The sequence below is a fragment of the Rosa rugosa genome, chromosome 5, assembly GCF_958449725.1.
Source record: "Rosa rugosa chromosome 5, drRosRugo1.1, whole genome shotgun sequence".
Lineage (NCBI taxonomy): Eukaryota > Viridiplantae > Streptophyta > Magnoliopsida > Rosales > Rosaceae > Rosa > Rosa rugosa.
The window spans coordinates 15,938,677-15,950,249 of NC_084824.1; the positions used below are offsets into that span (position 1 = coordinate 15,938,677).

At 40.2% G+C, this 11,573-nt stretch overlaps 2 protein-coding genes across 5 annotated transcripts; one reads left to right on the forward strand and one right to left on the reverse strand.

Moving 5' to 3' along the window:
• Positions 1-1,212: 1,212 nt before the first annotated feature.
• On the forward strand, positions 1,213-5,811 carry LOC133709121 (COBRA-like protein 7). Of its 2 annotated transcripts, XM_062134754.1 has the most exons (4): positions 1,213-1,369; positions 1,513-1,819; positions 1,947-3,400; positions 4,029-5,811. In XM_062134754.1, exons 3-4 carry the CDS (start codon positions 2,860-2,862, stop codon positions 5,450-5,452), a joined length of 1,965 nt encoding a protein of 654 aa, XP_061990738.1. In that variant the 5' UTR covers positions 1,213-1,369; positions 1,513-1,819; positions 1,947-2,859; the 3' UTR covers positions 5,453-5,811. The 2 variants fall into 2 exon arrangements, with proteins under 2 accessions (XP_061990738.1, XP_061990737.1); XM_062134753.1 differs by having other exon boundaries at positions 1,513-3,400.
• A 598-nt stretch (positions 5,812-6,409) lies between these two features.
• On the reverse strand, positions 6,410-10,477 carry LOC133709120 (two-component response regulator ARR1-like). Of its 3 annotated transcripts, XR_009846152.1 has the most exons (7): positions 9,998-10,477; positions 9,366-9,518; positions 8,884-9,264; positions 8,517-8,593; positions 7,173-8,345; positions 6,897-7,058; positions 6,410-6,820 (listed from the first exon to the last, which is right to left on the reverse strand). XR_009846152.1 is itself a non-coding variant. In XM_062134752.1 (6 exons), the coding sequence occupies exons 1-6, from the start codon at positions 10,170-10,172 to the stop codon at positions 6,984-6,986; spliced, it is 2,031 nt and encodes a 676-aa protein (XP_061990736.1). In that variant the 5' UTR covers positions 10,173-10,477; the 3' UTR covers positions 6,410-6,983. The 3 variants fall into 3 exon arrangements, 2 of the variants coding, with proteins under 2 accessions (XP_061990736.1, XP_061990735.1); XM_062134752.1 differs by having other exon boundaries at positions 6,410-7,055; XM_062134751.1 differs by having other exon boundaries at positions 6,410-7,058.
• Between the last annotated feature and the right edge of the window lie 1,096 nt (positions 10,478-11,573).

Genomic DNA, 11,573 nt, shown 5'->3' on the forward strand with positions numbered 1-11,573 from the left:
AATCATAGGTTAGTGAACTTTCTTCCATTGCATTCTTAAACCAAACACACATGATCCATTAATATACATACGAAACACATGACTTTTGCATTGCACATGCTTTATGGCTCACAATAGCCCAATTAATTTGGGTATGCTATTGCGCTAAAGGCCCAAAATTTATCAAATCTATAACAAACCCAATGCTATTGAACAAAATGAATCTTTCATTGATACAATGTATTACTACCGTTGAGTCCTCTCCCATCAAATTAAAGAGTCCGAACATTGATTTAGGAAGATATTTATTGCTTCACCCCCTTAATTTAGAATTATACGCAAAAACCTCAATTTAATATCCTCCCATACCTCATACATGTATAAACATAAGCCTAAAAGAAAGTAGAACTTTTGCACACAATGGAATTACGTCAGAACAAAATTAGTAGTGAAAGTAAATGTTAATCATAAGATAATATACTTCCTCTCGTTTCTTAAACCAAATACATATGACCCTTTACATACATACGGAACACATGACTTTTGCATCTTACATACTTCTTGTCCCATAAAAGCCCAATTAGATTGTCATATTGGGCATGTTATTGGGCTGATCGATCATCCAAAATAAAACCCCCAACACTGACTTATAATGGAAATTTGAAATCAGGTTTTGACTCGATGTTAATTTTTAAAGATGTTTTTCGCTTGACCGTTTAATTTAGAATTATATGCAAAAGTCTAATTTTAATATCCTCCCGTACCTCATTCCCGAATAAACATAAACCTAAACAAAAGTAGAACATTTACACACTATGGAATTACAACAGACAAAGTTAGTGAAGAAACTAAATGCTTTAATCACATAATAGTGAACTTTCTTCCATAGCCTTATTAAACCTAGGGGTGGGCACTTGATCCCGAAATCCCGAACCCGACCCGGTCCCGTACCGAAAACTGGCGGGACGGGACGGTTTGAAATCCTGAAAATTTACTATTTGGTCCCGTCCTGACCCGTCCCGTTAAAACGGGACGGGCTTCGGGACGGAAAGTTGGAATCCCGAAAAGACCCGTCCCGTCCCGTTTTATTTTCATTTAATCTATTTTTCTTACTTTTCTATTTATATGGCATTTGATTGGTTGATTTTGAGTCTATAGTCCTAACATGTACTCGAGCACACCGGATTATTCTGATCCCTTCAATGAGTTCAATCTTCACTCGGTCATTCCTTCACGCGATCACTCTCATTCTCGATTTCTCTCACAGCACCCAGCCACCCACCGTTCCAAGCTTAGAACCCTAGATCCCCAATTCATCATTCATCAATTCGTCCTCTTGCTTTGTTGTTCCGATCGGATCTGAAGCAAGACTGCTCTGCTCTCTGATCAGGTACCACTCTTTCAGCTTCTTTGATTATTATTCGTCTGATTTTTTGTGAAATCGAGCTGGGTTTTTGTAAAGAATCGAATTTGGAAACTGGGTTTTGGGCTGTGATAACTGATAAGTGAGGGTTTTGGGTTTTCAAACTGAAGGTTTAGATTCAGCTGCAGCCCGGGACCTTGCTCTCTTCTTCTGTTGAAGAGTGGGATCGGAGGCGGGGGCGGCTCGGATATGGAGCGGAGGCGGTACTCGAGCAGCGAAGCGAGGTTGGGATTGCAAGGGAAGATTATCTCTCGGACGTTCTGGATGAGCTGAGGAATGGAGACGTTGGTGGAGCTGTGGATGAGGTCTTTTATGATGCGAGAGTTCAGTTCAATTATGAAGGTCAACATGTTGCAGAGTTTAGATTGTGCTCCAATGAGGATATGAACCCATTATCGATAGAGATTCTTGAGGAAGGTATGATTATGAAGTTCGAATATACAGTTGGTATGAAATTGTTTAATTGAGGAAGTTGGATTCATACTTACTTGCCCTCAAATAGTGAGTCTGGTCTGTGATCATACTTGGTTGTGGTTATTGGCAGAACTTGTGAAGTAGGATGGAGACAATGGCATTGGGTCTTCTCTGTTCGAGTAATAAAGAAGAGTAATTCATCGTCTGCATGCTCAAATCAGAGATTGGATGATGATGATGATTGACTGTTTTAGGAGACCTTTTTTTCTTTCTTTCTTTCGGGATGTCCCGGTCCCGTCCCGATCCCGGCCCGGTCCCGTTCGGGTTCGGGATGGTCGGGATCAATTCTCAAAAAGTGCCATAACCGTCCCGTCCCGTCCCGAGTTTTATTTCCGGGTCGGGACCGGGATCACCAGAATTTCGTCCCGTCCCGTCCCATGCCCAGCCCTAATTAAACCAAACGCACACCAGTGACATGACCCATATACATACGAAACACATGATACTTTCATGACTCACAATAACCCAATTAGTTTTGAGTATGCTATTGGACTGAAGGCCCAAAACACATCAAATCCATAACAAACCCAACCCGAAAATTTGAAATTAGGGTTTGACTTTAGTGGGCCCCACGACAGCGTACAAAACGCGGATTTCAAATGGGAATAGAGGGGAAGAAGGAGAAGGAGTTCCGTTGAGACAAGAAACAAAAGCCGCTTTTCCACATTTCAAAATATAAAAAATCGCCGCTTCTTAAAAAAAAGCATTTCTTTGCTTATCGCTTTCACGTTTGAACCAAAGCAAAACCCTCATTTGAATCAATCAGAGACGGCAATAGTATCAAAAATATTAATTAATTAAAATTAAACCCCAAAAAAGAATAAATCCAGGATTTCAAAATCACAGCTTCCACTAAGCTTAGCTGTTACTACGCGTTCCACACTCTCTCTCTCTCTCTCTTCTCCATTTCAGACACATATAAATCCCTCTCTCTCTCTCTCTCTCTCTCTCAATTTCAAAATTCCAAAACCTCACCAGTCACCATGGCCTCCACGACCCGGCCCTTCATCTTCGCCCTCGCTTTCCTCACTATTTACACCGCCCTGCCACTCTCCCTCTCTCAGACCACCACCGAAGCCCCCGCGCCGGCCGCCGATTTGTGCAACGGCATCTTCATATCCTACTCCTACACCGACGGCAAGCAGATCGCCCCCACCATGCCGGCGCGGCAGCCCTACCGGTTCGAGTCCGTGCTGACTGTGCTCAACAACGGCGAGGAGGACCTCAAGTCGTGGAAGGTGTTCGTAGGGTTTCAGCACGGCGAGTACTTGGTCTCTGCTGCCAATGCTGTGCTCGCCGACGGGAGTGCGTATCCCGGAAGTGTGGAGAACGGCACCGTTTTCGCCGGGTTCCCGCAGACCGATCTGAAGACGGCGATCAAGACGGCGGGGGACTTGACGCAGATGCAGGTGCAGGTGAAGTTGATCGGGACTCAGTTCGGTGTGGCGCCGCCGAATGTTCCGATGCCGGTCAATATCTCTTTGGCTAATGATGGCTTTCGTTGCCTCAAGGCCTCATTGCAAGGTCAGCTCCTCAATTTCGCTCTCTATTTAGTTTCGGATTTGTTTTTGTGTTTTTTATTTCTATTTTTATTTTCAAGTACATTCTTGGATTGGTATATGATTATGCTTATAGATTTTGTTCTATATAACAGTTTTGATTTAATTTTGGTTGAGAGAGAGAGCTTGGTGTGCTGTTAACAAATGGCCTATTTTTATGGTCATTGTAATATTTCTAGGCAAAACATTGAGTTGATTAGGACCAAGGGCCTATGTCTATTCTAGGGTCCGTCAAAATAATGAGATATTTGTTTGAATATTTTCCTCCTATATGAGATTCGATGTATCGGCATCTGTATTATGCAATTTGCCTCAAAGTTGCTGGCTTAGATCAGTCATTTACAAGAATTTGTAATCTTGGTTTATAATTACAATAGGAGATTGGCAATTTTTTGTGCCGAGCGTAAGTTCAGCTTTTGTTTCGGAAAGGAGTAGTTAGTTCTCATGTTTCCTTCATATCATTACACAATCACTTTAGAACTTTTGTTTCTGTGTAGATCAATTTGTTAGTGTAACTAGATTCCGTCATGATAATACACCTCTAACGTGAGTTTAGCATACTCTTACACTGATCTGATAAATGTTTGTTTCAGGGAAGAGTGAAATGCAAGTCTGCTGCATTGTAGACTCTACGGTGAAAACAAACATCACTGCAGATGAAGAGTTTCTCCCTCGCCAGAATGGAGATCTTTCAATCATGTATGATGTGACCCGGACGTATGGATCAAGTTACTTTGCACAAGTGACAATCTCCAACCATAACTCTCTAGGCCGTCTTGATAGTTGGAAGTTGAGCTGGGACTGGATGGCACAAGAGTTTATCAATACGATGAGAGGGGCCTATCCATCTGTCGTTGATTCTTCTGAATGCATATTTGGCGAACAAGGTAAATACTATGCGGATCTAGACTTTGCCAATGTCTTGAGTTGTGAAAAAAGGCCAACCATTATTGACCTGCCTCTGGAAAAGACTAATGACACTAAACTTGGTATGATCCCTTATTGTTGCCGAAATGGTACTATCTTGCCAACAACAATGGATGCAACCAAGTCAAAATCTTCATTCCAGATGGAAGTCTATAAAATGCCTCCAAATATCAACCGCTCTGTGATCATACCACCACAAAACTGGGCAATCAATGGCACTCTCAACCCTGATTACAAATGTGGTCCTCCTGTGCGGGTGAGTCCTAGTCAATTCCCTGATGCAAGTGGCTTACCGGTGAATTCAACTGCAGTAGCCAGCTGGCAGGTTGTGTGCAATATTACACAGGCCAAGGGAGCAAGCCCTAGATGCTGTGTTTCATTTTCTGCTTACTTCAACGAGTCTGTTGTACCATGCAAAACTTGTGCGTGTGGGTGCCCTAGAAATACAGCTCAAACTTGTAGCACAACTGCACAGGCTATGCTTCTTCCACCAGAGTCGCTTCTCGTTCCCTTTGAGAACCGAACTGTCAAGGCAAAAGCTTGGGCTGAGCTTAAACACCTAGCAGATCCGAACCCAATGCCCTGTGGTGATAACTGTGGGGTCAGCATTAACTGGCACGTACTCTCAGACTACAGTAAAGGATGGACTGCAAGGGTTACACTCTTCAACTGGGGCGAAACTTCTTTTGCTGATTGGTTTACTGCAGTACAACTGGATAAAGCTGTTCCTGGTTTTGAAAAAATGTACTCTTTCAACGCTACTACTGTGGGAACGGATGGGCTCAACAATACGGTGTTTATGCAGGGTCTTGAAGGATTGAACTACCTTGTGGCAGAAGTAGATGGAGCCAACCCAAAGAAGGATCCTAGGGTGCCTGGGAAGCAGCAATCAGTGATCTCATTTACAAAGAAGCTTACTCCTGGAATTAATGTGGCTGGTAGAGATGGGTTTCCGAAAAAAGTGTTCTTCAATGGGGAGGAGTGCTCACTTCCTGATATATACCCAAGTAGTGCTTACAGAACAAGCTCAGCCATGATGATGTTTCCTGTCCTCCTAATGGTTGCAGTGTTCATGTTGATGCAGCAATAGCCAAGTGATGAGGGCACTTCTAGATCTCATAGCTGCTGCTGATTTTTTTAATTCTTTCAGTGGTTGGATTAATATATGCTCAACGAGGAGGATTCACATAATCTCAACTGCCAACCATATATGACTGGTATTTTTGAGGTTGTTATGAGAAAACTTGTATATGTGGTAGTGCTGCTCATCTGCAAGTTTTCAAAGGAGGATTGATGCCCGCAAGTGACAGCAATCGTATCGGTTTCACATTTTGTATAAACAACTATTGAACTAGGTTGCTTGCTCAGATTTTTCTCTTTACATATATATACATTTGTTAGGTGGTGGAACTATTCTTAAAATTCAATATAATCTCTTTATTGAGTGACTGGAATTGTGTTGATGCTTGGTAGACTCAAAATTTTCTTTGATTAATGTAACTGCATTGATTAACTCCTCAGGCAGACCTAGTCATTGGAATGTCTAGGATTCGTAAACTTGTTTTTACTTTTTCAATGCAACAAGTAATCAACTATTCGACTTGTTCAACTGACATGATTCTATTCTGAAGGATCCTTTTTTCTTCCTCAGAAATGAGAATGATTCTCAGTACATTTTTAGACAATTTTGGACCACCTCTTATCCGACCGGTACATGTTAGCTGTATTATTCCTGTTTGCCATTACTCTCTACCTGCAGCCATGTGTTCTGTGAGTTTTCCGACCATGTCAAATACCATGAACTGTTTACACGGTCTTATTCTAGTTACTAGTGGAGACATGTCTTGTAGAACTATTCTGCCTTTGGTGGTAGAAATTAGAATGTGTGTTTCGTGGAGCACTACAGCATCATTATGTCAGAAAGTGATTGTACCATTTGAAACATATAATTAGTAATGAATTCTTGTTTATCAATTGAAGAATCTCCACGTAATCGTCTCAGAAACTGATCCAATGAGGATAGGAGAAACATTGTGAAGAACAGAGGTCACATAAGGAGCGGTTCATATCAAAACTACAGCATGAAAGAGAATCCCTAGAAATTTTACAACCAGAAATAAATGCCCAGATTTATGCCATGAGCAAACAAATGAAATTTATGTACATCAAAGTCTGAAATCTTGAACAAGAAAGAAAGGCAAACTTGATGTTATTAGAGTTAGAGAAGGCTCCTACAAAGCCTGCAGATGTATCAATAAACCTACTCTTCAGTACTCAACCCGTGCCCAAAACCGAGGACAGCTTCTTCACCAGCACCCCAGAAATAGCAGCTTCTTGCTAGCCAGTCAAAATTTTGCATGTATGCCTTTGCATATCATGCAGCAGTATTTATGCATAACAAATATATTTTGACATGATCGATCCACCGCAACTATCCATCAGCACGATCTTTAATGTCCTAGAACCAGCACAAGCATGCTATTCACAAAGCAAGATATGAAAACGGGATACTTGAAATAAACTTGAATACCCACCATGATTGCAGAAGAAATGACTTCTTCTGTTGCAGCACTTATATACAGCAGAACTGCAATCATACAGAATATTGTAGGGAGCACATTCTACACAGGAATATTATCCAAGGAATACCCATCAAAGTCAAACTCATTTTCAGATGGTCCAACTCCCCCTTGCTGCTGGAAAACACAGGATTTTTTACATGAGTAAATAAAATCCATGAAAATTTGAAACTCCTTTATAAGAAGAAATCTAATACAGAAGGCAAAAGGAATAGAGGGAGATAAACTGACCTGTTTGAGAAGTGCACTCATTAGATCCTCCTGACCATATTGATCATGAAAGAAGTTATTTTGAGATGCATCAGAATGCCTTTCAGATTTAATCCGAACTGGATTGTCAACAATAAGACCGTTGCTAAGGTGTTGACCACTATTTTGCGCATGCCCATGATCAGTGCTTGCCGCCCCCATTGGGAACATAGCTTTCCCAACATTAGATGGATTCCGGCTTTGTGCACTCCTTTGGTTAGAAGAAAAACCTTGATGAACTAAACCTGAGGAGTCAAGGCTACCATGGATGGAGTTTGCATGGTGAGAGGCATCAAAAGTCAAGCCTACATTCTGTAAATTCCAATCGTTGGACTTGTGCTGATGTAACTCATTAAAAATATCATAACTTGGAACAAATCCCCCAGATCTTTTTATTTCAGAGTTAACCTCTTCTGGAAATGACCCTTTAGGCGTGAGGCTGGACATCCCTTGTGTACTGCCAAGAGTGTAACTATTGCCTGGCAGTTCTGGAGTGTTGTTCAAGGGAAAATTCAACATTGAAGAGTTCTGCGGAACTGGATTATATCCTGTCCCTCTCCCAACATCAGAAATCCCATTTCTTCCTATAACTCCACTAGGAATACCGTTTGATACCATAGGCTGCCCAATTGATGATGGAAGCCTAGGAACATGAGTCCCAGAACTTTCATTCAGGATCTGCCCTCTTGACTGTGGTTGACCTATCATATATAGAGAGTTGTTTTGGACTCCATGGGCATTGACTTGCATATTCACAGCCCCAAGGGATTGTGCAGACTGGTGCAAGTTGGCAAGCTGCTTTGCCTCCATAGTCGTTGGAATGCCGTGAAGTAAGTTCATTGGTTTACCACTGCTATGATGTTGCTGCCCCTCTGCAAACCTCAACTTTGGATTTTCAAAGCTGAACAAGTTCCTTTGATCAACAAGGGGCATTGGTATGCCAGATTTTGCTGCTGACCTACCGAGCCCGGCTGCTTGAAGTGTGGCAAGGCTTTGAGCAGGTAGTTGACCAGTGGCGGCTAGAGTCTGAAGATCAATCCCATTGAGCGACGACATGGCTCCAAAAGATGCGTCTTGAGAACTTATGAAAGAGTTGCTCAAATTACTCTGGTGCTGCGATACCCCACTCAACCTTCTAAGGTACAACCGATATTTCTGTTCCATAAGTATGTGTAGTGAGTTTTTCTAAAAGAGGGAGCATATTTAATCATGTCACAAAAAAATTATACAAGGGAAGAAAAATGCGAAGGAAGGCTTGTATGTGTAACTTTTGATTAACATACAGACTTCCTCCGCATAATTTTATCAAACACAAATGTACTATACCTGTAGATGGCTAGCAACATTTTCTCTAGTGAGCCCAGGAACATTCATCAACTCCAAAATTTTCTTAGGAACCGCCTCTGTATCAATCAAACAAGTTTCAATAACATAAGAAATACAAATACTGTTGATGAAAGAGATACTGTTGCTCAATCATATGCCAGATGCATGATAAATTTATCTAAAGGAAATGACAAATGCTAACTTATGATAGAATACCAAACACAGTATAAAGTCCAATTCACAGGATACGTTAAATGGTGCAACACTCAAAAGGATAAACAGAATCCATATATAAAAGAAGTATTATAGTCCAATGCATATGGATGGGTGGCAACTAGAGATGAAAGATATGGGGAAGAAAACATACTATCAATGCCTAATTGATTGACAGCACCGACAAATTGTTGATGGAGCTCAACCGACCAAACCACCCTAGGCTTCTTTAACGTGGATGTATCATCCCTATCATCCGCATCATCGTCCTCATCTTTCCTCTTCTTTGAGTTCTTCCAAGTCCCTTCATTTGCTGAAGATGAGTAATCTGGTTCTTCACATGGTTTTTGTTGCCGATCTCCTTCGTCCACACTTCCAGATTGCTCCACATCCTTCCACTCATTCTTCTTCTTTCGAACTACATGCTGCCATATGTTCTTTAGCGCCTCAATCCGGACCGGTTTGATTAGATAATCACAAGCACCATGAGTGACACCCTTCATAACAACACTTTTCCCATCATCAGCAGACATCACTGTGGATTCACATGAATCGCATACAAGGTCAAACTCATACATACTATATGGGTAAAAGCATTGAATCCATATGAAGAAATTACTATAACAATTTACTCACTGATAACCGGCAGGTCCATCTCTAGTCCAATTTGCTCGAGGAGCTTGAATCCATCCATGTCAGGCATGTGGACATCACTAATAACTACATCATATCCATTTTTGTTCTCTCGAAGCAGGGACAGTGCGATCTCAGCTCGATTGCATTTCGTAACTAGAAAATTCCAAACAAACTAAATCAATCACTCAACACACTAAGCACAGCAGCTACAGGAAAAAAAGAAAAAAAGAAAAAAAAAAAAAAAAAGGCTATGAATCTACACAAACCACAAATCAAAACTCAAGCTTATCTTGGAACAATATGATTGGCCTCTAGTAAGATCAAAACAAAGACAAATATGGTACTGTAGAAACCATGACTTCAACAAATCCCATGATTTGGAAAACTGAATCTACTAACCGCAAACTCAAAGTATTTGGTAGGTCAAATCCAAATTCAGGTTCATGTCATACCCTTTTTATCTACCCGCAAACTCGCAATCCATTAAAGACCAGCTTGAAGAAACATATATGAGAGAGAGAGAGAGAGAGAAGAAAGCCTCATGCTTTGACACATAAAAAGAAAGGAAGAAAGCCCATCAAATTAAGAAACAGTGAATTAGAATATAAAGGAGACAATTAAGGGGTTCTTACCTTCGTAGAGACAAGTACGCAGCATCTTCTCCAAGATCATAAGACAAGTAGGATCGTCGTCAACAACCAGGACTCTTAAACCCGCAGGAAACTGGTCAGGTACCACATCTCCCGATTTCCAAGCTCCACTGGAGCTGGCCGTTGACATAGATCCCCTACCGTTGTTGAGATTCATCTCAAATACCCCAAATCTCGGATGGGAGCAAAAACAGGGACGGATAGATAGATATATATATATATATATATAACCAGAATAACCGAATTACATGCTTCGGTTTGGAGTCATCCCCACTCGAAATTCAAACTAACCCACAACACTAAAACAGCTCAAGGAATCGAGAAAGGCAAAAAAATTGATATGAATTATATATATGAGAAATTATTCCCAGATTGAAGTTGAAAGAGCTGGACTTGTCTCTCTCTCTGCTTCAAGCTCAAATTGTCTCTGTGCTTTGGGTTTTATTTTTAAGGATTTGTTTTATGTTTTTTTTTAATGGCTGAATATATTTTATATTTTATTCAGAAGTGGGTCACTCCTGGAAGAGTGGATCCAGCTCATATATTAAAATGAATGAATCAAGTTAATTAACTAACCGCATCATCCTAAATTCACTCAAATTCTTCTGGGTTTTACACTTTCACTGGTGTAAAACATTCTTCCATCTGTTTACTCTTTTTGGACTGTGTTTTTTTCTGTTTTACTCCTGCTGCCACTGAAATAGGGTAACTTTGTTAAGATTGACCGAGCCTTCAATTCATCATTCTGCACCAAAGTCAAATTCAATTCATCTTAGATATTTATTTATGGGTTTTTTTGTTGTTGTTGTTAATTTAGGTTTAAGATTTAAATCCCATAACAGGAAATGCAGAATTAACAGATTTCTAATACTAGCTATTATGATTTGCTTCCATTCATGGCAAATATTTGGCATTTAAGTGGGAAATCAATTGTTACTTTCACATTCATTTGAGGTTCTTTTATTCTCTTTGTGTATGTCCTGATTTGGTTAAGCAGGTCATGGATGTGAGTTGCCTAGTTAAAGAAATCTAATGAAAGCCCTCCCATTTTGATACACATTGATTACATTATATGGCCTTTTTTACTTTTCTTCTCTTGTAAATGAATTGGGACCTTCTTGTTTTCTTCTAATTCAATTATTTGATAGGGGCTTATTTTAGTCTAGCATTTAAAACAGGAAACATTGCCTACCTTAAACATATACATATAGTACAAAGAGAGAAGCCCCTTTCATGAAAATAGTTAAGGACAATGTTGACACTAATTTGGATTAATACGTATTACATGTGTTGCATAATTTCTTCATTCGAATGATTTTGACGAGACTAACACTAGGATAAAAAAGAAAGTCTCTTTTACAATACGGTCAATGTATTTCTTTGTTTTTAGAATTACTACGGTCAATGTAACATATGTTGACTATCCAAAAAATGTAACATGTGTTGTACGTACATTTCTTTCACCTCAAACAATTTTGACGAGACTAACACAAGGATAAAAAAGAATGTCTTTGAAATGTAATATGTGTTACACAATTTTTTCAATTGAATATTTTTG

Coding starts and splice junctions, on each gene's coding strand:
- LOC133709121 (XM_062134753.1), top strand. CDS start 2,860: ATGGCCTCCACGACCCGGCCCTTCATCTTCGCCCTCGCTTTCCTCACT. Junction 3,401..4,028: donor CCTCAAGGCCTCATTGCAAG/GTCAGCTCCTCA, acceptor TGTTTGTTTCAG/GGAAGAGTGAAATGCAAGTC.
- LOC133709120 (XM_062134751.1), bottom strand. CDS start 10,172: ATGAATCTCAACAACGGTAGGGGATCTATGTCAACGGCCAGCTCCAGT. Junction 9,519..9,997: donor GCGTACTTGTCTCTACGAAG/GTAAGAACCCCT, acceptor GGAATTTTCTAG/TTACGAAATGCAATCGAGCT. Junction 8,346..8,516: donor ATGTTGCTAGCCATCTACAG/GTATAGTACATT, acceptor CTTATGGAACAG/AAATATCGGTTGTACCTTAG.